The sequence below is a fragment of the Desmodus rotundus genome, chromosome 3 (genome assembly GCF_022682495.2).
Source record: "Desmodus rotundus isolate HL8 chromosome 3, HLdesRot8A.1, whole genome shotgun sequence".
NCBI classification, from domain to species: Eukaryota; Metazoa; Chordata; class Mammalia; order Chiroptera; family Phyllostomidae; genus Desmodus; species Desmodus rotundus.
Window position 1 is genome coordinate 68,821,386 of NC_071389.1, and position 26,249 is coordinate 68,847,634.

General features: G+C 34.4%; 1 protein-coding gene across 4 annotated transcripts in view; it reads left to right on the plus strand.

The window, feature by feature from the left end:
• FNBP1L (formin binding protein 1 like) overlaps positions 1-26,249 on the plus strand; it is a 107,203-nt gene that overhangs the window by 66,124 nt on the left and 14,830 nt on the right. For 3 of the 4 annotated variants that reach the window (XM_024565320.3, XM_024565319.4, XM_045199429.2), the window contains 7 exons: positions 5,012-5,065; positions 6,309-6,456; positions 7,213-7,275; positions 12,972-13,076; positions 14,747-14,875; positions 16,543-16,689; positions 18,786-18,989. In XM_024565320.3, the coding sequence (XP_024421088.1) occupies positions 5,012-5,065; positions 6,309-6,456; positions 7,213-7,275; positions 12,972-13,076; positions 14,747-14,875; positions 16,543-16,689; positions 18,786-18,989 (850 nt within the window). Of the gene's footprint in view, positions 1-5,011; positions 5,066-6,308; positions 6,457-7,212; positions 7,276-12,971; positions 13,077-14,746; positions 14,876-16,542; positions 16,690-18,785; positions 18,990-20,424; positions 20,584-25,490; positions 25,506-26,249 lie in introns of all 4 variants that reach the window. The other variant, XM_045199430.2, reaches the window with a different exon arrangement.

Consider the following 26,249-nt stretch of genomic DNA (forward strand, 5'->3'; position numbering starts at 1 on the left):
AAATAAGGCCATTTGTATTAATCTGGCAGTTCTTGTTAACTGTTAGATATAGGGAGGGCAGTTAAGAAAAGGGATAATATCCAGTCTTAGGTATCTAGTTTTACCCTTTTGCCAGAAGAAATAGTATGATTTGCATTCCATTTTATAAATAAATGATACTGATCACCCGTTAAACAGTAATTAGAACTCAGAGCTCCTGAAATGATGACAGATTAAAAATATATAGAGGTGATTTTCAACCTTTAAAATTTTTTGAGATCTTATACTCCATTATTTAACTGTAAAAATGCAGTTTTAATAAAAGTGAATTAAAGTTTTAAGAAATTTTTTGAAATATTTTATATTGAATAATTTCACTAAAACCAAAAATAAATATAACTCATGGACAAAGACAATGGGCGGGGGAGGGTTGGCTGTGGGAGATGGGGGTGGGCAGGGCAGGGAAGAGTAATGGGGGGAAATGGGGACAACTTAATTGAACAACAATAAAAAATAAAAAAATATAAATATGGCAAAACTAGAATGAATAAAAGATTAAAGTCAGCGATTTAAATGTAAATTAAGTAGTATGCTATATTTAATATCACACACACAATTAAGATAGTTGTATATGCAGAATACTGTAGTCTTTGGAGAAGCCCATTACATTTAGAAGCCTCTCAGACCACTGAAGATGCAATGTTAATATTTTGTATCCAGAGTGCAAGATCCTAATATACTTAGAAAACATGGATGAAACACACACATCAAAATTAAAGCACCAGCATTCCCTGGCCAGTGTAACTCAGTTGGTTGGAGCATCATAACATAACTGAAAGGTTGTGGGTTCGATTTCCGGTCAGGGCACATACCTAGGTTGCAGTTCATTCCCTGGTCGGGGCACATATAGGAGGCAACAAATTGATGTGTCTCTCTCACATCAATGTTACTCTCTCTCCCTTTCTATGCCCCTCCCTCTCTCTAAAAACAATGAAAAAAAATGTTCTTGGGTGAGGATTAAAAAAAATAAGTAAATAAAAATAAAGTACCAGTATATCTATGACATCTATTATAATTTCTATAATATATATATTGTATGTGTATAAAACTTTGTTTCAATTAATTCCTGATTTATAACACCCTATTAAAAAGCACACTTTACATATAAACTGCTAATATAATTGGTTACTTGGAGTGTCTTTGGACTTAGAAGAGAGGAAAAGATTTTGAAAAAAGAATAGCCTACGGGAAATAATACTAAGGACAGGTTTTTTTGAGAGACATGAAATGCCTAACATATTTTTAGTTTAGGAGGAACCTAAATGATTTACACTTATATACAGGGTGGGGCAAAAGTAGGTTTACAGTTTATATGGAAAATAATACAATAATTAATAGATATTAATACAAGAATAAACTGTTTCATGTAGTCACAACTATAAACCTACTTTTGGTGGACCCTATATTTCAGACAAGGCAAATAAATTATTTGATCTATTAAGCATATTATGTTAAAAATACAAAGTAGGGATTTGTGGGTGAATTAACCATTCAAACCTTGATATGAATTTTTGATGACTTTAGACTGTTTTCTTAGAAGGCCCAAATGAGATTGGCTGCTTTGAGGAGATAAATTCTTTTTGTATATTTTTATCAGTTTTTATCACCCCCCCCCCAAAAAAAAATACTAAAAGAGTATATGAGGTCTGTCCAGACGGGGTATCCAGCCATGTAATATGAAAAATAGAGGCGTTTATAAAGAAAATACAAGAAACATTGTACATGAGACAGTGGTGCCTCAGTCCCCTTGAAGGTAGGCACTTTGGGACCTCACACAGTTCTCCCAGTTGCCATCAGCTGTCTTGTTTTATTTTCCTGAATCTCATCAACGGCTGAAATCTCTTCCATTTCAAAGGTGATTTTAGTTTAGGGAAAAGCCAGAAGTCCCAGGGCACCAAATCTGGGCGGTAGGGGGGCTGAGTCACCTGGGTGATTAGATGTTTCACCAAAAAGCTGCACAAGACGTGATGCATGAGTGGGTATATTGTTATGATGAAGCTGCCAAACACCAGGTGCCCATAGCTCTGGCCTTCTGAATCATCCAAATGGTTTCTGTGGAGCAATGTTCAAGCTTAATGCAAAATTTGATGCAGATTCATTGCTCCCCTTGCTCAGTCATTTTGAATGCGACAGACACGATACACATGCTCACTCAATGCAGTCTACCTCCCCTACTGACTAAGTAGTACAGTGAAGTCGTCATTGTTCACGCATGCACATTCCAGTCCACTCTTCTTGTCTGCCAGGTTACATCGATGTTGTGCAAACTGTTCTTATTATATTAACAATGGTTGGACTTTTTTGGGTAGACCTTGTATGATCACTGTAACATGTTTAAACCATTCTTTTTTTTTTAGAATTTATTTATTCAGTCCTCACCGAGGATATGTTTGATTTTAGAGAAAGAGAGAGGAAGGGTTGGGGAGAGAGAGCGCAAGATAAACATGATAAACATTGATGTGAGAGAGACAAGTCAATCAGTTGCCTCTCTTAAAATCCCCAACTAGGGATGGAACCTCAACCCTCTGGTGTACGGGGGCAACACTGCAATCAAGTGAGCTACCCAGCCAGGTTATTTAAATTCAAGTCCCTTCCCAGATTCTCTCCCTAGAACTAACTACTAATTAATAATTTGTTGTGCCTTTTTTTCAGAACATATGTTTTTCTAGGATAGTAGTTTTGATTAGGTGGAATACCAGAAAGACATTTTAGAATGTGCTGTAGTTTTCTAGTGTCAGGATTGGCTTGGGTGGAGTCTTTAGTGGCTTGTGTATGGTTTCTGAGGGCTCTGGGACTTTGGATTTGTGAAGAGTTATTAATAGATAGGTAACTTTTACATAAAGAGAGGCAAGAGTGATTTTTTAAAAATTGTGGAGGACTAACTCTGCATGTGCAAAAGGTAAAGGTAAAATTACTTTCTTTTTCTTTTCTTTTCCTCTTGCAGTATATGTGCTCTCCCTCCTAGAAGCTGGAGTTCAAATTACTGTTGTTTATGTTATATTTAAGCTATGTTGTGACTTTTGGTTAACCTCTGTGGTAATCATGATCTTTTCAAGTGTCAGAATCTCAACTCCGATTGGTTTAAGGAAAGAAATTTATTGGCTTGTGTGACTATCAAGTCCAGGGACCTGGGTATTAAAGTGTTGAGAGCCCTAGCAGGTGTGGCTCAGTGGATTGACTGCTGGCCTGCAAACCAAAGGGTCGCCTGTTTGATTCCCATTCATGGCACATGCCTGGGTTGGAGGCCAGGCCCCCAGCAGGGGGCACACCAGAGGCAACCACACTTTGATGTTTCTCTCCCTCTTCTCCCTCCTTTCCTCTCTCTCTAAAAATAAATATATGAAATCTTTTTTAAAAAATGTAAGAAGAAAGTTTTTTCTTGGTTTTGCTTTCCTTTCTGTTGATTAAGTTTTGAAGTAGCCTTTTCCCACATGGTGGCTAGGATTATGCCTATCAATTTAACTTCACCAGAAAGAGAATATGTCTTCCCAAGAATTACAACACAAATATTGGGATTGACTTTTATTGGTCCTGGTCTCTGATTGATTTATTTTCATGCAAATAAGGACTCCAAATTCTCACCGTTTGGTCCAGAAAGCACACTGTTCTGATTGGTTGGAATGGAACCTCTCTGATTGGTCACTGAAGCACAGCTCTGAATTGGATGGGGAAAGTCACAGTGGTATTGGTTGAAACAGGATTCTAGGAACTCCTCTGTAAGGGTTGGCTCAGCCAGCAGGAACCCAGTACAATCTTTTTCCTGAACTGCAGCTTTCCTGGGAAGCCCCTGTTTAGCAGTGGCAGCTGGGATCCGTTTCTAAATTTGAACTCATCCACCAGGAGCCCTTCTGAACAGGAATGTTCATTCTCAGGGTCACCAGTAGCTTTTTTTTTTTTTAATTGTCCTCATACATGTTGACTCTTACTTACATGTGTATCTTGATTGTAGAAGTTTCTTCAGAGTCCCAGTTTTTGCTACAGTTTTCTATGGTATATTTTTGTCTAGCTGTTCTATAGGAGCATTGACCTTCAAGTAAGAGTCCTCACACAAGAAATTTGGAAACAGGATTCAAGAGCTTAGTGACTGTAAGCATTCTTGTGAATTGCTTGGTCTTCACATTCAGATTAGAAGATGTTGCATTAGCTCCAGTTATCCTGCCCTCACACACCTGTATCCAAAGCAGTAAAAAAGTGTGAAGATGGGGCTGCTGCTTGTGTAATTTTTCCCCTTTTTATTTATAAAAATTATCATGAAAAGTTTTAAAAAAGAGTTAATTAGGAAATAGAATCCATAGGACTTGAACACCTTATGGTGGGAGAAACTTGACAAAGTATAGGATGATTGGCAAATTTTGTGAATATGAAGGTTATGTTCACTTGAATATGCTGTGTAAGTACAATTCTGGAAAACTCTGTTAGGAAAGCAGGAATAAATTCATTCATTCATTCATTCATTCATTCCCCTTTTCCTTTTCCTTTCCCTTTCCCTCTGCCTGCAGTGCAAGTGTGTTCCTCTGCTAAGCAGGAAAAAACCCGATTACCTCCTTTTAAATTTGATAGCATGATCAACCATATTGTTATGATTATACTTATATAATAAAAACAAAAAAATAACAGTTCTTTCTACTGTAAACTGTGAACCTACTTTTGTCTCACCTTGTATTTAAGACAAGCTAGTCTGAGATTTATTTGACCTAATAAGCATATTATATTAAAAATGCAAAGCAGGGATTTGTAGATATAATTTAGCTATTCAAACCTTGATTTGAATTTTTGATGACTTTAGACTGTTTTCTTAGGTGTCAGTATTTTTTTAAAATGTAAGTAATGAACCTATATTATGTTAATGGTAGTAGAACATATTGTTCTTGATTGTTTTATATCATTAAATTCTTGATTTAATGAAATTGGAAAGTTTTAGAATTTCAGCAACAGTATCTCTTACAAATATTTAAAAATCTTTTTTCTATAGAAATTTGGTTAAGAAGTACTGTCCCAAACGTTCCTCCAAGGATGAAGAGCCAAGGTAAATTATATACCTGTTGTTATTGCATATTAAATTTTTTAAAAATTTCTATTTAGTAAAGTAAATAATTATGCTGTTAGCTTTTCATAAAGATTTAAAAGTTTGTCTTAATAAAAAATCAGTGTTTATGAAAGAGGGAACTACTATTTTTATTCTTATACGAATGAATACTTTAATACTGAAACTTGGTAATAGTTTTCTAGAATTGTTGATGTGTGAATTTCCAAGTAAGATGTGGACTAGGATCCCACTTGAGTAATTTAATATCCAGAAGAAAAGAATATTTTTCCCATACTTTATTTTGTAGTTGTCAGCTTGTTAGCTTCCTGCTTTTTACTCTTCCACGTAGTAAAATAATTTGGCTGGCTGGTTTAAAGGGATAATGAAAAGGAACGTAATTTTGGAACCTTGAAGTAAAAGGTTAGGAATTGCCTGTGAGCTTATAACAGTCTTAAACAGGGAAATGTGGCTGTAAAATGCAGAAATGAAAAGAGACTAGACTTAAACCAAGCAGCTTTGTGTATAATGTCAGTTGTTCGGATACTCACGTTTGGTGCTGATGCAGTCCTGTCTGAGCTGTTGGCCTTCAGTTGTTTAAGTGTGTTCAGGTAGTATATTCAAAGTAGATCTACACGTTTTGATACAGTGATTCTCTTTGTTTCTCACCTTCTCTGCACACCCATTTACCCTTATTTTTTCCCCTTCTTCCTCCCCTCTGGTGCCAACCATAATGGTATTTCACTTCCATTCAGGATGTGGGCAGGCATACAGGCAGCTGTGTCCAGAGCTGATAGCAAAGTTGTTCTGTAGATCAGCCATCAAGATGCATTTGTGGGGTATGATTGGCAGCTTTTGTCCTCGAGAACAAGCACATTATCTCTGCAACAGGTTCAGCTTCCAAGTCTAGGAATCCAACCAAGTTCATTCCCAAGCTCAGGCCAGCCAATTGGCAACTTACGAGATTTCAGTATGCCTTAAAAGCCTGCAGGTAGTATTCTTATTATTTTTTGACCCCAAATATTCCTGTATTTATAAATGAAGACTACATGAAAATACACAAACATCTACAACTTGAACTTAATGTAGGATTGTTTCCTTACAAAGTTAATTTAGAGCTAGTAGCTAAGATTTAGGTTGGGTATGTTAAAATTTGTCAAGTGTCTGGCTCAATCCATACTTCACAAAATACATTTGTAATGAAAATAAAAATAAATTTCACTGTTTTTAAATATGTTTTTGTCAGGTTTACCTCGTGTGTAGCCTTTTTTAACATCCTTAATGAGTTAAACGACTACGCAGGACAGCGAGAAGTAGTAGCAGAAGAAATGGCACACAGAGTCTACGGTGAATTAATGAGATATGCTCATGATCTGAAAACTGAAAGAAAAATGGTAATTATCATTTTTATTTAGTTATAATATATGAAACATTTTCACACAAATAAAGTAGTTGCATTGCTTTTTAAAATAATGTATATTCAATATAAATGGGTTTTCTATTTCACTATATTTCTTCTACCTAAAATTACCTCTAGAGACTCTTGTTAATTAGCAATCCTTTTGGTAAACTCTACCAGCTAAATCTAGTCTCCTAGAGACTCCTTTTTAGAGACTCCTTTTGTTTCATAGTTCTCATGTGCTAAGACTGGTTTATACGTTTTCAGATAATTGAAATGGAAATCAAAAGGAGAAGATATTTTATGATGTGAAAATTATGTGAAATTCAAATTTCAGTTTTTGGGGAACAGACCTACACTCATTCATTATGTTTTGCCTTTAGCTGCTTTTGCCTTACATCACAGCGTTGAATAGTTGAATATTTGCAACAGAGATCATGTGGCTTGCAAGGCCTAAAATATTTATGTGACCCTTTTTAGAAAATGTTTGTCATCCCCTGTTCAAGACAGTCATGTATTTTCCAAAAGATTATATGTGTCTTAAAGATTATATTTAAAGTATTGAAATAATATTCTATAAAATATATTTTAGAGAGTTTTGCTTTACTAAAATCTCTTATTAAATTTGATAAAGTTATATAATTAGTATCTTGAAAGAAATAAAGTGAAAAAACTTTTTGAGACTTTAGGATTTATTTAAATGTAATTTTTGTTTTGTTTCCTTTGTGTTTTTGGTTATTATGGTCTTCAGCATCTTCAGGAGGGACGAAAAGCTCAACAGTATCTTGACATGTGCTGGAAACAGATGGATAATGTGAGTTACAGTTTTCACGGTTAACATAAAACTTTGTAGACTTGTTTAGCCCTACATTTTCTTATGCTTTATGTCTATTTGAGTTTAATATTTCTTAGTGTATTATTCATAATTTGACGTGTGTAACTAGAGATTGAGATCATTTTGATTCTATACTTGTACCAACTCTGCAATATTCAGATAATTGTAAACAATTTAGGAAGATTCTTTTTGACTTCGCATTAGTTATTGTACTATAAAATATTGGTGGAGGATAGAAGGAATAGGGAACGGTGATGTATCGTAGAAGACCATTTGACTGATACTAAGCGGACTTAGATTTCTAGTTCTTTTACTTAGCACCTGATTTTTGTTGACTTTATTTTTTATACATGAAAACTGAAGAGTGGACTAGATTATATGAAGTGTTTCCTCCAGTTCAGTGATTCTATAATATAAATGTTCCTATTGCTAGGCTGCTGGTCATAGACCATCTCTTTGTAGGAAATAAAATACTCCATAAGTTGGGCAGAATTATAATAGTTTAATGATACTGTCTTTAAAAATTTTGCAAGGATACTTGCTAATGTGGTTTTTTAAAAAAATGTCCTGGCATACAGTTATTTGATAAACAAGATTCTGCATGGAACATTGTCTCCTTTACTTAAAATGCTCTACTACATGCTGTTCTGTAGTATAAGATTAATGCTCTTTTTGAATCCTCAGATTAGCAAGCAGTTGACTCTTTACTTGCATATTTTTATGGTGGACACTGTATTCCTTGAAAATTAAGCTGGAGGGAATTTTTTCACATTAAATTAATCACTTTAGTTTGTGGTTGTTTGAAAAAGGACTTTTAAGTTGGAGGTTAAAAATAACTCATGCATATACGTACTGCTTTGAGCCTTTTTTCCTTTTTAAAAAAATTCTATAAACTTTCTAAATTTCTAAAAATCTCTACTATATAACTGTCATTGATGTAAGATTCTAATCAACAGTGCTGATTGAGAATTCTTAGGTATATTAATAGTCTGTCTTTATTTTTGTTTTGCTCTTCTTTTTAATTGGTTTTAGCAAGACTTTTAGGGAGTGTGTACGCTTATTAAATTTTAAATTGCCTTAACTAACATCCTTAGTGTCTGCCACCCCATGAGTATGTGTGTTTGTGTTTTCATTTGCACAAAAAAAAAAAAAATAGATTCCTACACTTATGAGTCATTGGTCCTTTTAAAAACTGGTGTTGGCTCAAATCATTCCCGTTAGTATGTGCTGACTTACCTTTAGAACAATTGATATTTATTAAGCCATAAGAAAAAAGCATCAAAAAATGTAGGAGAGATTTCTTTAAGGCATTAACAATATGAAATAAGGTAAATTTAACTCAAGTCATGTTTATTGAAGGCATCCTTGACGTGTGCTGGGTCCGGGAGTACAGAAGGACCTGTGACGTGGTTCTTGTGTTCATGGAGCCTGCATCTAGTGAGGGAGGCAGACAAGTATAAGTTCTGTGCGTTATGTAGAAATATGTGCAGCATCCCATTTCCTAGTAACATGTCTTCCTGCTTGATCAAGAAAATGAAACTGTAAAATTCTTAACCTGTTAAAGTAACGGAGGAAATGTAAAGAACTGGGAGAGACAGGTTGAATTAGTGACAGACTATTAGAAATGGAAAAAAAATTAAAACACAGTTATTAACCCCGGGAAAAACAAAACTGCCAGGCGGCACAGGCACTTAAGATTCACGTGCAAGAGAGACCAGCATGTGAAGATCTTGAAGGAATGATCTGATCAGGAGGATAGAAGCCTCAGGGATGCCAGGTCTGTCAGCTTGGGCAGCTCCAAGTGAATAGGTTATGTAAGTTGTAAGAAGAGGGCTCAAAATGGAGCAGTTTCAGAGGTGGTCAGTAACTCGGTGATGCCGCAAAGGCTGCTGCTTTTTTCTTTCTGTTCACTTTGCCATCTTGACCATGTTGGGTTTCTTCCTGGGGATTGTCCCTCACGGTCAATAGTTGACTTAAGCAGCCAAGCACCACATCTCATTCAGCTGCATGCAGAAGTATGAAAAAGGGAGCAGATCTTTTCCAACTGTCCCTTTTTATCAAGGAAGGAAAACTTTTCCAGAAAACCCCCCAGCAGACTTCTTTATGGGTGTCTCTGCCAGGATTAGATAACTTGACTATACTCCAGCTGTGGGAGGCTGGTAAAGCAAGTATTGGCTATTTTTAGCCTCTATACAGGAAGGTGGGTTCCTCTAAGAAAGGAAGGGGGAGAAGTAGCTGTTAATTAGTCTGCCAAATAAAGGATGAAGAATAGGATCTTGTCCTGGCTGGTGTGGCTCAGTGGATTGGGCACCGGCCTGCAAACCAAAAGGCTGCTGGTTCAGTTCCCAGTCAGGGCACATGTCTCACCAGTTATAGGCCCAGGTCCCTGTTGGGGAGCGTGTAAGAGGCGACTGATCGATGTTTCTCTCTCCCTGTCTTTCTCCCTTCCTTCCCCTCTCCTTAAAAATAAATAAATAAAATCTTTAAACAAAAAGAAAAAAAAATGGAAGATCTTTTCTGGAATATATTCCTATATTGTGTAAAGATATAATATGTCTCAGGGAAGAGGAGTATGTTAAATATTATACTAGTGATTCTTTTGCTGTTGCAAGGAAATTATTATTAGGTAGTTTTTTTCCACCAATAATAAGAACTAATCTAAAAATACTTTCATATATAAGTGGCCTCAAATTGCACCAAAATTAATAGTCTATAGGTACTCAGTTTGAAACAGCTTTGAGCTGAGTTTCAGAGAATTAAATGTGGAAATTTAATTCTAATTTTAGGAAAGTAACATTCTGTATATTATTCATATTCAGATTTATGTACTTTGAATAAATTGTGTCTCATTTGATGGTTCATACTAATCAAAATCGAAAGTACATTTAAAGAATTTTGTAAAACATTTCTGAGCATATTTATTTGACGGAATTATAGTTATGTTTGATTCCACGTATATAGTGAACTGAGCTTACTTAAAAGCCACTGGCTACAAATACCCAGATGTAATAGCTAAAATATTGTTATTGTTTTTTAAGCTCTTAGCAGAGCTTATCTTAAACTTCTAGCTGCTAGAAACTACAGGTAAACCAAAATGTAGCCAGAGCAATAGGTGTATGAAGTGACACAGTGGCATTTGAAAAATGGGGGCAGAGGTTTTGGGTTGTGGTAGGTTATAAGACCTTGCTAAGGACTTGTATATTAATTCTCACACAGAAACAGATTAGATTTTAGCTCTGTATGTTGGGGAGAGTTGGAATTGAAACTCCTGCATAACATTTGAAACTTTGAAGGACTAAACCTTTAATGAAAGGTGGAACTCTGCCTGCTGGCTAAGGGAAACATTAGGGAAACTTGTCTCTTTCTGAAGATCAAAGGAAGGCAGAAAGATATGTAAGAAATTTAAACCTTCTTCCTTGTAGTTAGATTTGGAATTCAAATTTGCACTGTCTGTATAGCTTCATAGCCCTCAAGGCAAGAAATTGACTTCAAAACTGTTTCTAATAAAGGGGTTAGGTAAATAGGAAATACTGACATTCTCTGCTTTCTTCTGAGCATTTCTCAGAATATTGGTAGCAAGGCATATATTTTCCAGGCAAGAAATTGGAAGAATCTTGTCTGGGGAATCTAACCGGCTTGAGAGGAAAGCACAGTAGATATGGATACCAGGGTTTCTCCAAAAAAACTGCCTAGCCATGTCATCTGAGGCAGGGGTGTCCAACCTTTTGGCATCTCTGGACCACACTAAAGGAAGAAGAGTTGTCTTTACACAAACACTAATGAAAACTGATGAGCAAAAAAAGGTTTTAAGTAAATTTGTGATTTTGGTTGAACTGCATTCATAGCCACCCTAGGCTGTGGGTCGGTCATGCCTGCTAGAGGAAAAGACCCACCTGTAGAGCTTTCAGTTGGCTTTTTAAATAAGAACAGATAGGAAGGATCCCTAGGCATTTAAAGAAAACATCTAATGTAAACACTAAAGGTAATCAGATAAAAAAGCAACTTTGAAACAGTGACTATGCAAGGAAATAGGAATCAAAACCCAAAAATAAACAAAATGCCAAAAACTGTTATTAATATTCTCAAAAGAATTTGAGAAGATATTATATCCATGAACTAAGGAACAAAATACTATTTAAAAGGAATGTACAAAGAACATAAAAGAACTTTTATGGCAGAAATGAAAAACTCACTTGAAACAACAAAATTGAAGAAATCTTTCAGAAAGTAGGTCAAAATGACAGAGATTGAAAATATAAGAAGATAGGAGGACTCATCCTATAGGTTCATTTTCAAAATAATAAGCATCCTAAGAAAAGAAAACATAGAAAATGGAAAGACAAAAGTAATTCAAGAAAATTTCACCAGAACAGAAATGCATGAGTTTCTAGATGAAAAGAATTTTCCAGGTGCCTGCACAGTGGATTCACAACAAGATAATATCTTCCTGAAATTTCAGAACAGCTGTGAGAGGGAAAAGATCTTATTAGTCTCCAGAGAGGAAAAATAAAACATATAATGAGCATGTTTTATGCACAGGATCAGGAAGCTAGAAAATCGTGGAACAGTACTTTTTTACATTTCTGAAGGAAGACAATTTTCTAGTCAAGAATTTCATTCCCAGCCAAATTTTATCAATTAAAAGTAATATTAAAGGCATTTTTCAGCTATGGAGACTTAAAAAATTATCTTCTGCAAACCTTCTTTTAGGAAGCTACTGCCGAATGTGTTTCAGTGAAATAAGGAAATGAACCAAAAAAAGGGAGGGAGGGTTGGAACTTGGAAAGGTAGGAAGTTCTAATCCAGGGAGAAGTGAAAGGAATCCCCAGGATAAGGTGAAGGCAAATCTCCAGATAACAGCTGTACAGCAGACCTAGTTTGGTAACCAGTCCAGATTTTAGCACAGCAAAAGCCTTTAGGAAAGATTTTATCAGGAAAATAAAATTGGTAGAATTCTCATTGTGTTTGAATTAGTGGAGAAAGATTTAAAGATCAGGGGAAACTAAGGTTGAATAAGAGAAACCGGAGTTGAACTGAGCAAATTTTAAAAAAAGCCATTAAGTACAGGATTTGAAAGTGTGCAGGAAAGGAAATACGGAATTTATCACATGGCTCGGTTGTGAATAGCTTTTACAAAGTCTTAGGAATTTGAATTAAATACAAAATTTTAACAGAGCCTGGTTCTGGGCTGATAGTATTTCCTGGGACACCTGTAAGAAAGAACATAAAAGCACTTGAGAGGGATATTTCCACATCTAAGCTGCACTGAGATCCCACCAAACAAATAAAAACAAAAACAAGCAAACTCCAAAACCAACCAGCTAACCAAACAAATGTACAGAACAAGTAAAAAACACCAAACCAAAAAATCTGCTGAAGATGAGCCTACAATTAAAAATTATAAAATACATGATTTTTTTTTATTGAGTAGAGATGAGATATATAATATTAACTAGTCATACCTGTGATTTTTTCCTTCACAGTCTATACATTATAGAATGTCTGACATTTAAACTCCTAGATTGATTATAATAGTAAAATTTCTTTTCTAATTTAGAAAAATTTTACTTTTAGTGTGCAATTCTACACAATACACAGTGACAACATTTTAAAGGTCTTTTAATGAGATAAATCTAATTTCATTTCTCAGTGTGATATTTTGATTATCTTAACAGAGTAAAAGGAAATTTGAAAGAGAATGTAGAGAGGCAGAAAAGGCGCAACAGAGTTATGAAAGATTGGATAATGATACCAACGCAACCAAGGCAGATGTTGAAAAGGTAAGAAATAATCCAAACTGACTTGTTATCAAAATATTATTACTTGCATGTGGAAAATAATTGCAGTATTGATATTGGTATTAGAGTTTCTCCAAGAGATACATTATATCTAAATTTAAAGTATATAAATATTTATGTACTTTAAGTTATACATATTGGTCTGAAAAAGTAATTAATATGTGTTAATTTATTTTATTCTAATGTCTTTAACTGCTTTCAAAATGCATAGGGAAATCCACCTCCCATTGGGAATGGGCTTCTATCCTATTCCAAACTAGGCTAGAAAATCTAAGGCGTGTTAATGGGGTACGCAGATGGGGATTGGGTAGTGTGCTTCCCCAACTTTACCAAAGGAAAACACGGTAAAACTGTCAGATGGGATATTACCTGTTTGCTTGTTTATTCACTCATTAATTTTGGAAAACGGAACCCTCTCTTGTCACTTACTAATTGATTCTGGGCCAGATGTTCTGTAACATAATAATTGGCAGGTTCACCCCTGTAACCGCTGCTGCTCTGCCTTCCCCACTGTTATATGCTCTTTATCTTAGAACATTTGACCAAGTGATACTGCTGAAATCTTGGGATATTCAAATACGGATAAACCTTAGTCTGCATTTGTATATGTACCAAGGCCCACCATTAGTATACTTTCTCCTTATTCCCTGCAGTATCAGAACAAGAACAAGGAGAAGGAAGAGAAGAGTACAGCTGAGCCTTGAACAACTCAGGGTTAGGGGCGCTGACCCCCGCACTGTCAAAAGTCCACATTTAATTTTCAACTCCCCCAGAATTTACTGATAGTCTGTTGTCGACTGGAAGCCTTACCAATAACATAATAGTTGATTAACACATATTTTCTATATTATATGTATTACATATTGTATTCTTACAACAAAGTAAGCTAGAGAAAAGAAAATGTTATTAAAATCATTAGGAAGAGAAAATATATTTATAGTATTTATTTTTGAAAAATCATGTATAAGCAGACCTGTGCAATTCAAAAACTGTGTTGTTCAAGGGTTGACTGTAATTTATATTTTGCCTTCCATTTTCTTTACACTTAACCCTAAAATCATATAAATTCCAGGTTACATTTCCTTAAAGATCTTCTAGTACAACTTGTTTTTACTGTGATTTTGAGTTGGTTCTAAGTGTATCACATTTAAAGAAATGTTTTACTAACTTTTTCACTTTAAAAATAATCCTGATGCTGTATTTCTCTTCTGATTAAAAGCTTACTGTTTGAAGCGATAATGTTTTCATTTATTTAATTTTTTTAACAGTCTCAAATTGGTAAGAAGAAACTTTATTTGAATGGCTTATTGCAAAGGTCAGGGGGAGTACTAGTGCAAAGAAAGAAAGGGAGGGAACATTGTAGTGGGGAGGCTGTTCTGTCTATAATATCTGCAGACATCTCCTTCAATTTCAGATGATAGCAATAGTAGGGAAAATCTAGTTTTAGTTTAACTTCTAGAAAAATGTGTTAGCTCTTAGTTTATTGGACTTGTGTATTGTAATCTGCTCACCTAGAATTAGAATGTAGCTTTTTGACAGTATACCAGCATCATTGGCTGGTGTACTACTGGCTGGTGATCAACTGCTTTTTGTCCAGGTGGCAGTGATTTTGTTGTTCTTGTTGGTAATGATTTGGACCAATTTACCTTTAGGCTAAACAGCAGTTGAATCTGCGTACACATATGGCTGATGAAAATAAAAATGAATATGCTGCACAATTACAAAACTTTAATGGAGAACAACACAAACATTTCTACGTAGTCATTCCTCAGATATACAAGGTAAAATTTAAATACATGAAATTAATCTTGTTTTATTAGAGTTGGAAGAGTTACTTTGTAAATGTAAAACTTAAATTTCAGATATCAATCTGTGTTTCTAGGTTCACTAGTCAGGATTGGTGATAAGAAATTTCTTTACGATGATAGTGTTGAAAACGAAATTTTTCCTAACTTTGAAATCACTCTAGATTTATGATTAGTGTAATAAAGAGTCCACTAAAACAACGACATTTTCTAGATAAAGTTTAATGCTGTAGCAGTAAGTATTATGACATAGGGGCAATTCACTGGAATTGTGTACTGTAACCTGCTCACCTACAATTGGGATGTAGCTTTTTGACAATATACCAGAATCATTGGCATTAGTTCCGGTGGCAGTAATAAATCTTGTAAAATGTGTTTACTAGCCTGATTTTTGCCTGCTTGTCTTCCTAGGCTGCCAGGTCATAAAAGTAATTTAGGAATGAGCTTGCTTAAATCCCATCCATCATCACTTGATGATGGCAGTTTCCAAACAGCCTCAGGTAAAGACAACAGAATTTCCATGAGGGTTACATTATGTTACTGCCTATTCTAGAAGGAAGAGAAATTAGAGAAAAGGGATTTAGTGAAACTGTTGAAAGAAGTAGTAGTCTAGGAGAGCAGTGCTTATATGGAAAGAGTGTCAGCCCAAATATATATTTTTTTCTTCGTAAGGCAAGCTAGAAGTACAAAGAAAGCATAGTGAGAGGTGGCGGACTAGAGTGGGTATCAGATTCTGGTCTTTGAATGCAGGGTGTCTGTCCTGCCCTCCTCACCCTGTGGTGCTTTCCTAGGCTTACTAGTCAACCCTTCATAGTCTTGGGAGACCTTAACTTGGAGATCAACTATTTCTTGTGTTTTAGGACTTGAGCCTTTTGTTTAGACCTTGCTGTAGAGCAGTCTTATCATTTTTTTTGATGGTGGGAACAGTTCTGTGAAATTGCAGATCTCAAAATAAATTCCCAGGCTTTGGGAAGTAATTAAAGAGGAAACACTACATGAAGGCTGTTGGAGTTTGGGGATCTGATCAGTGCAGCTGCTTCTGAGCAGAAAGAAAAGTCAGTGCGGGCAAGTAGGAAGTCTCATAAAATGTCTGAGTTGTTTGGCTTCATGTGTCCCAGCATAATTCTTAGTGGCATGTGCCAATGACTTTTTGAATTGTGGGGACCCTATGTCTGTACCACTTCGACCCGAGGCTTTCTGTTCTACCTCTCGTGCCCGTTCCAAAGTTTTCTGAACTAACTCAAGGGCTTGGAAATCTCAGACTTGTGTATGTTTTAGGCTAATTGCTTAAAAAGGGAAAAAGAAGCACCAAAATTCTGTCTTCAAATGAAACTTTTACTGCAAGTATTAAAAGCAACAACTGCTGTGGCTGAAGAATGAAAGAAAGGTGGAGGTAGTGTGAGTCAAGGAGTAGGTAGCCTGTAGGGTGTCTATTTAGAAGATTTGAAACCAGTGTTAGTTTGTTTGTTTTTCCCTCCTATTTAGCAGGCTCAAGTTTTAAGTATTACAGGTCTGTAGCACTTGTTAAAAGGCATTAACAACATAACTGTTCGGGTAGAACTTCAGGGGTTTTTTTTTGAGGGAGGTTGCTTCATAATGAAAGGATTTGTTTCCCCCCCCCCCCCCCAATTTCTGATTATTAGCAACTACAAGAAATGGATGAACGAAGGACTGTTAAACTCAGTGAGTGTTACAGAGGATTTGCAGACTCAGAACGCAAAGTTATTCCTATCATTTCAAAATGTTTGGAAGGAATGATTCTTGCAGCAAAATCAGTTGATGAAAGAAGAGTAAGTGCAATATAATTATATTTGAATAAATGTACTTGGTTTAGGTATGCAGTTAAGTTAGTGAAATGAAGTGGAAAAGGGGTGAAGATACTGGTAAGTACTTGGATTCGAAATTATATTCTGTAGAAGAAAGGCTGTGGAAGAAAGATTGGATTCCTTTGGACTCTGAGGGCCATTATAAATACTAAAATTCTAATTGTTTCTTTTTTCTTTTTATTTATTGGGGTGACTGGTTAATAAAATTACAGGTTTCAGGTGTACAACTCTGTAACACATCATTTGTATGTTATACTGTGTGTTCACCACCCCAAGCCAAGTCTTCTTTCATCACCATTTATCCCTCCTATACCCTCTTCTACCTCCCCTGACCCCCTTTTCCCTCTGGTAACCACTGTACTGTTGTCTGTGTCTGATTGTTTCAATGACGAGTTCTAACCGTTCCTTCTCCTGTCCGCTCTCCTGCTCCCACTAATTTTTCAGTTATACTTCAAGAGTGTAACTAAGCTGTGACCATGTTACAAACTGTATTAAACTATTAATGTAGTTAGACTTTAGAGTAGGAAATGCTCAGATTGATCAGAGTTGCTTTTAACACAAGATTGAACTTGGTTTTGAAGCATGGATCGTGTATGGAATGATGGCCCATGAGAAAGAAGAAGGAAGGGGAGGGCGTTAGGAGTAGAAGGAACTGCATAGTCCTGCTCCTCTTGAGGAAATACATCTAATCATGTTATATCTTGATTAAGGTCTAGCAGAGTCTCGTACCCAGTCATTTTTCAGTAAAGGTTGATGGAGTGACCAAAAAGGATTGTGGGCAGAAACTGAAGATATGTATGTACCACGTACTTCAGTCTTCACATCATGTTGGTATTAATATTAATGAGACTCCTTCCTGTAACAAAAGAATTCTGACTTAAGTTTTTAAAAGAAAAGAGTAATTTTGGTTTCTTTAATTGGGAATTCAAAGGTACATTTGTATTTTGGTATGGCTGGATCCAAGTTACAAATATAGCTAGGTCCCTCCTCCGCTTTCACTGTTCTTACCCTTTAGCAAATGATTGATGGGTGTGGCATTAGTGACAAAAGTAGGTATCATTTCAAGATGACTTTTGGCTACATGACAGACAAAATATACTATTATCAGAAATAGGGAAAAAAAGAGGAGAGGTGGTTAGGGGTAGGGAGGAATTTATAGGGATAAAGTATTCTGTTTGGAAAAAAATGAGTTTAAGGTGATATTAGAATATTCAGATAGAATATGTATGTCAAAAAAACACTATACAATACTTATGTGAGTTTTAAAACTTTAGGTGAATGGCCCTGGCTGGTGTGGCTCAGTGGGTTGAGTGCTGGCCTACGAACTAAAGGGTCAAAGGTTTGATTCCCAGTCAGGGCTCATGCCTGGGTTGCAGGGCCAGATTCCCAGTAGGGAGTGCGTGAGAGGCAACCTCACATTGATGTTTCCCTTTCTTTTTCTTCCTCCCTTCCTCTCTGTCTAAAAACAAATAAAACCTTAAAAAATATATTTTTGAGTAAACGGTACTGAATTTCATATTTTCAGTTGCTTTTTGCACTCAGTACTGTTTGTGAGATCTTTCTCCATTGCTCTGCTAACATTCCTGAGTATGTATTTAATATAGTATTTTATTTATCTTCATTGGATGAATGAAAGCCTTTCTACTTGCCTTATACTCACTTACAATTAGATACCCTTTTATTTGTTCCAACGGTCAACTTCTTTGTAGACACCCCAAAGCAAAAGGCCTTTTTCCTTTGAAACTTCTTATAATTAGACCTTTCTTATCAGCTAACTAGTCCTCAGATGAATTTAAGTGGGCTAAAGCTATGGAGTGAAAACATTTATGAATATTACAAATTAATAAAGTGGTAATTTATAAATTAGTGCTTTTTCTGTTGGGGTTAAAATAAGGTTTATTACAAATTCACAGGAAGAAATTATATACTTTAGTCCTTAACTGATTAATGTAGAATTATTTAAATTTTTTATTATTTTCTTTAATGATTTAAAGTTTTGAAAGCTAATGTGTTGTTATGAGCAAATGGAATGCTTTTTAAAACCTGTTTCTTGTGTATAGGACTCTCAAATGGTAGTAGATTCCTTCAAGTCTGGATTTGAACCTCCAGGAGACTTTCCATTTGAAGATTACAGTCAGCATATTTATAGAACCATTTCTGATGGGACTATCAGTGCATCCAAACAGGAAAGTGGGAAGGTGGATGCCAAAACCACAGTAGGAAAGGCCAAGGGCAAGTTGTGGCTCTTTGGAAAGAAGCCAAAGGTAAAAGTCATAAAGTTCCTCTTGCTAATAATTTTGTTTCAGTGTCATTTAAATCAATGTAGGTATCAAATGGATAATGTCTTACTATTAATAGAAAGTAAATATTTTGAATGATTAATTACATTTCACTTACTAGAAACATAGAATTTTATACCTAAAAGTAAAACTTATTTCTGGATTTAACATTTGAGTACCACTTAATAACTAAGAAAATATCAAGTTGTTAAGTATCTCTTAAATTATATGCTTTTGAAATTTCATTTGTATACAGTTTTAATCAAAATTTCTAAAGAAACATCTAATTATATGAACACTAAAATTATAATTCTCAGTTGGAATGAATGATTGGCCACAGCAATAATAAATGCCATATTAGGTTTGCTAGATCACACTAATAAAGTCATTTTTTTCATCCATGTGAATATTTAATGGGTAGGGTTCAATGTTTGTAGTTAGTTGAAAGTTTAAAAAATCAGTAGTTTACTAAGAAAATGTTGGTCTTAACTTCCTGTTAGAACCTATCTTTTGATGTGCTGTTTATTTTAGATAAATATAGCTCAGCAGATGAGCAAATAGAATAGAGTGCTTACTCTCTCTTAGCAATTTAGTGATTATAATAGTAACATATCAGCAGGAGAATTGATACGTGCTTTAATTAATCTGATGTCTGTACTTGTTAAAGCATACATGACTTCTAATATATTTTTCTGATCTCGACATGAACATAGATAAAATTTAACTCAACTCACAATATATCTATATATTTAAAAGCACAATTAATGTTAACTCAAACTTTATTCATGCTTTAATATTCAGCCAGCTGAGAAGTTAGTTGAAAGGTGAGACTGTAAGTCAGATTGGAGTGAGTAGCTAAGAGTTTAGATAAACCAGGAATACTGAAATTAAACAAACAATGAGGTGCAGTAATTGTGAAATAGAAACAGTCTGAGAGGAAAGCCATAAATGTAATGAAAACTTTTTGCCTGTTTGTGATAATAATCAGTTACAGTTCTAACATTTTAATATTTTATTTTAATGGATATTGCTTATTACAGATAACTTTACCGGTAGCTGCTGCCGTTATCTCTGACAGGTACAGGTTAAGCATATATAGTGCTAATATTCTAGAAATCAGAAGGTAGTTTTTAGATTCTAGGTCATATTGTTCTCTCTGACATTATAATTTGCATACTCTATATTTCTAACCTGTCAGTTTGTAAAAAATGATAAAATAAAATGGATGGTACATTTTTAAAAGTAAATTTGACTTTTTTAAATGATAGTTTTGGCAAAACTATGTTTACTTTCTCATATTTTTATAGAAAACTTTATTTGAGATATATTTTGTGAAAAGTATATTGCCAACAGTAGAATTTTCATTTAGAAAAAAACTGCACATTTGGCTTATTGATTCCTTTCTTTATTTCCATATTAGCCACAGTCCCCACCCTTAACCCCTACTAGTTTATTCACATCCAGTACTCCTAATGGGTCCCAGTTTCTCACATTCTCCATTGAGCCCGTGCATTATTGCATGAATGAAATAAAAACAGGGAAGCCCAGAATTCCTTCTTTCAGAAGCCTCAAAAGAGGGGTAAGTTTAATAATGGGTTAAAATGCATGATGGCCTATTGTGTGTGTAGTGTGGCTTTTAATACTCTCCACCCTCATTATAAGGCTCGCTCTCCTATAAATACGTAGTTTAAAAACACCACAGAATTAAGTATAGCTGCCCTCAAATGAAAAATAACTCCTCTTTATAACATTTGAAATGTTCAACCATAAAAGAATGGTATTATAAAGAGGGTGCTGGGTACAATCATACTAGCTATATTTTTGTTTATGTGAAATCATATGTCCACCATTGTCTTGTAATGTATTTACATTTTTAAGACTTTCAGTAATTTGTCACTGGAATTATTCATGTAATAATTTGTCACTGATGATGACTCCTGCCAATTTATAAAGCATTATTTTGTTGACCAAAAAATCAAGTTCAATTTTAATTGCCCTACTTCTAGAAGTATAAAACACAACTTCTAGTTGTTAAATAGAAAATTAAAGATAGGCATGTTGAATATGAAGATTATAGATCCAATTAAGATAATATGTTAGAAGATAGTTTCTAAATTGTAAAGCCTGTGAGAATAGTAGATATTACTCATATTGTTTATATGGAATTTGTTTTCTTGAACTAAAAAAAGTAAGGTTTTGGTTTTTTACCAGAATTTCGTTCTTTTCTAAAATTGGCCAGCCGTTGGCATTTATTTATAACTAAAGGTACTCTGCAAATAAAAAAATTTAGAATAGTGCAAAGCAAATACTAAACTGTTTCTTATCAATAACTATTATACTACTGATAAATAAATTAGTGTTATTCCTTTTGCTAGGCTAATTTTCTTTATTTTTTTATTTTTAAGGGCATGTTTAAAATAGTCATACTCATAATTTAGATTCATTTATGAGATTGGTTTTCACATATGAAAACCAAAGATGTGATAACCCGCAAAGGAGAACTCAAGAGTCTGTGTCACATGAAGCCTAATCACTGATTAACATTAATATGCTGTAGTTGGGTTCCCTCTGGCTAGTGCTCTCTCTGCCTTCCTCTTCCCCTTTCTTCCTTTTCTCTTATTCCTTCATTTTCTTCTCTGTTTTTTTTACTTTTTATAGCCCTATCTTCAAATTGCTTTAGTTCAGTTTCCCTTTTGACCACATGTAGAACAAGATGCATTAATTCAGGGCAGGATTACATTATTATCTATATTTCCATTAAAACAGTATGCCACACTTAACTGATGTCAGTAATGAAGCAGAATGTCTTAGTGCGCCCTGGCTGGGTGGCTCAGTGGATTGCACACTGGCCTGCAGACTGAAAGGTGGTTGGTGTGAGCCCCAGCCAGGGCACACGCCCGCATTGTGGGCCAGGTCCCCGGTTGTGGGCGTGGGAGAGGCAGCCAGTAGATGTTTTCTCTTGCACATTGATGTTTCTCTCCTTGTCTTTCTCCCTCCTTTCCTGTCTCTCTAAAAATAAATAAAATCTTTAAAAAAGAAGAAGAAATGTCTTAGTGTATTTTGTCCTTTTTGGACTTCCCTTTTTCCTATAATGAAACAAACTTCTTTCCATTTACCTTATTAATTCTGTATGTGGATGATATTATAGGTAATGACATTTTGTAAAGTCCCTGTGGATGAATGTGCATTATACTCACAGGCAATAGGTAATAGGCAATAAAAATCATATGGGATTTTTATTGGCTGAGTTTGAAGGTAGAATTAATTCCTTTCTTCTCTATGATGACTGGGACTGCATTAAATACTAGATTGAGTAGCCACATTTTTGTGTAACTGTTTATCCTACGCAGTCTACCAGGCCCGATTCTACATAGGATCGTCATGAAATAGGAGGTAAATTTAATTCTATGGAAAAGAATTTAGGCAGAACTGTGAGCCCTAGAGAGACAAACTTAAATATGTGACATATTCATTCTTACTGGAAAAGATTTATGGGTTAATTTTTATTTTTATAGAACTTAAAAGTGTCTGCTTGTTCATAATTTATTTAAGTCCACATATTGCTTTAATTTTAAATATTAGTATATTAATTTTTTTTGAGGGCTTAGTTTCAGAAAGCCAAAATCCTCCCACTCTTTAAATTATTGATCGTGACAAAGAAAGAAATGGTAGTAAGATTGAAAACATGACAGACAAACCAACCAGGGGTTGAGGGACAGAGCAGGAAGGAAAGTTCATTTCAGTTTTGGTGTTGAGAAAGTTCTTTCTTTTTGATTGGTACTTGATAATTTAGATATATTTTTAAAGTAACACATAGAGATGTTTTTCTTCCACTGAAGAATTTTCTCAAAATAGAAAAATCCAAGAAAAAGATAAGCTTTAACAGGAAGCCACATTACATGTTTTTATATGGACTTACATGTAAGTCCATTAAGCTTACAAAGTAAGACTTGCGGCTTTTTTCCTAGTTTTATTGAGAAATAATTGACATATATCACTGTGTAAGTTGCACTGCGATGGTTTGACTTAGATATATTATGAAATGATAACCATAGTAGGCTTAATTAACACTTATCATCTCATATAAAAATACAGTAAAAAGAAAAGGAAAAATAATTTGTCCTTACGATGACAACTCTTAATATCTACTCTCAAGAACTTTCCTATATATTGTATGGGAGAGAACTCACTACTCTTTATGCTACATCACTTCTAGGTACTTTTTATTTTTCCACAAAAATAGCCAACAAAGTGAATTTCCTAAAATAAATTTGATCCCCAGGTGTTGTAAAAACAGAATAGTTTTATAGTCATCATTTCTTTCCAGTTTTATTGAGAAATAATTGACTTACATCACTGTATAAGTTTAAGGTGTACGGCCTGATGGTTTGATCTACATATATTGTGAAATGATTAGTCTTCTGTTTTCTTCAAGCTACTGAATTGTACCATTCAAATCAGAAGCTCTTGTTTTGAGCTATGTTTGTTACATCACTTTTCCTAAATACCTGCTTTTTGGCTTTTCTAAACATTTCTTTCTTTTTCTTAAGGAAAACCTAGTATATACAGTTCCCAATATCTTTAAGGATATGAGAAATGTTATGTTGAACTAGTGCTTTTAAATTTGACCACAGTACCAGTAAACCTTTTCTGAGGGATGAGGGCCTGTAATTTCTGTGGCATCAAGATTTAACTGCTAATGGATATTTGATACACACCCAAACTTAACTGCTTAATATAGAAATGAGTAATTTTTACTCTGTAACTACTTCATTTGCGCTGTTTTAACTCCTTTGTGTATTTATTAAGGTATAGAGGGTATGTGAAATTTTCTAGTTATAATTATATGATAATTACACATGAGAGTAAGGTGTTTCTGTATTGAACATGAATTATGTATTTCTAATATTTTCACAAGAACTTGAGATTTCTGTATCCCTAAAATTTCATTAGCTAAACACAGAAACATCTGATATTTCAGTCATAATTATCTTGCTTTATTCTAAAATATTAATATAGCAACTGGTAGAAATTATAAATGATAAATATTTTAGGTATTTAGCTTCTTGTCCTACATAAAATTTTGTTTTAATAACATTCAAAGAAGAGCATGAATACTTTTTACAGTTTAAACCATTAAATCTCATCAGGAATTTTGTCACAAATAAATTGTGGTTTTGCTCCCTGAAACTACTGACAGTCTAAAGAATGTTAAGCTTAATTTGGGAAGATAATGGCTAGCATATGTCATCTTTTTTTTTAATCATTATAACCATTAATATATATGGCCAATTCATCAGAGATAAGGGGTAGATATTTTTTGTCAGCTATTAAAATTCATATTTTAATGTGAAATTGTATCTGACATTCCTCAAACTTCTTTAAAACATTATGATTTAAAAAGCAAGGAAAGGTAAAAATTACAGAGGCTGCTAACCAAATGCAATAAATGTGCAGGTTAACTTTGTAAAGCGCTCCTGTGTATTCTGGGTCACCGGGCTGTGTGTTTGTGCGTGTACTTGTGGGTGTGTGTGTGCTCGCATGTGTGCACACGTTCACGCGCTTAGTTGGGATGCTGGATGGATCAGTACCAGTCGCAGAAGCCTGCTAACCCACCGAATGTGCGTTATATATACACGTGCAGTATATATAACTGTATGAGAGTTCTCTGGCTGTGTCATTTCATATTTTCAGAAAGAATACATTTTAACCAATTTTCTAAAAATCGAAGTTATATTTTTAATGTTCCTTTTTGAGCATATGGGTTTTGGAATAAAAACTGAAAAATAGAAGTCATATTTTCAAAACAAAGTTCAGCCCATATACTTGTGTCTATCAGGAAATACGTATGGGAAACTTAAATCTACGTGACTCATTTATTATTTTGATTCTAATATGTTTTTAATGTGTCTGTACATTTTTAAAAAGCACCCTAAAACTAAAGTAGGAATGTTACCCTGACCTAAAACCTACCCATGATGTATTTAAATTTAACACAGTATTTTGAACTATGAAAATTCAGTTAATGGTGTTTTGTTTAATGCATTGGAAAGAGCATTCCATTTTATAATAATACTTTAAGATTTCTTTTAAAAAGGCTAATGTTAGATCTTTTATATTCAACTTTTCAAATATTAGTATTTTGAGAATGAAGAACTATATAAATGAAATCCACATAAGTAAAACCTCTCCTTTGAAGAAGAAAATACATGATTACTGATAGAATGATTACTATTTGCTTTTGAGTTGTAGTTGCATATACAAAATATCTGCCCATTATCATCAATGTAAATTTTTTTTTTTGCAAGTAAATTACATTCCAAAAAAACATGCTTAAAATGGTTTTTCTGGCATAACTGTTTGGATTGTGAAATGTACATGATTTATTTATTGTAAAAAATATATATGTAGGTTATTGCATCTTCTCTATTATGGTTTCATGTGAATAATTTACCATTTCTTTCTGTTTTCCATTGAACTATTCAGTGGTCGATGAAGATGGTAAGCCTTATGTGCTGATCTATATACTGTGCCAACATTAAGTAATCTCAAAACATTGTTTTGTTTAAAGCCAAAACAAGTGGTAAGGTACATCTTCACATTTCCATCTTGTGTGTGTTTTTTCTTTTTATAATTTAATCCATAGTCCAGCAAATGCCAGTACTTCTTGATGTCATAAACATTAAAAAATAATGTGGTTAACCTGTAATCAGCCATAAGTTTTTAAATGTTATTGGGTATGGTCCTTGTCATGTTACAGAGAATAAGATTATAGTTAAACATTATTTTGAAAGTAACATGGTAGAACAAAAATTTGTTTTAATAGGATGAAAATTAAACAAATGATTTTTAACACACTTTTACAAGGTTGTATAAATTTGATTTGTAGTTTATTGTAAGAATCATTAGCTTTTCCATAAAATAAGAAGGAAAACTTTCCTACTAATTTTACTATAGAATCAGTGCTTACTTCTTCGGCATCATTAAACAGAAATAAAAGCACAAATAATTGAAATAGAGTGTGTGTGTGTGTGTGTGTGTGTGTGAGAGAGAGAGAGAGAGAGGGAGGGAGAGGGAGAGGAAAAGAGGGAGGGAGTGTTCCTTTACACATTTATTTCAGAAGAATTAATGGGAGTACGTTGTAAAGGCCCAACCCCCAAATTATTGGGTTCTTACATAGTTTCTCATTTTAAGAAAATGAACTACTGTTTTTCAGACTCTTGCAGTGTAGCCTCTTCTGAATTT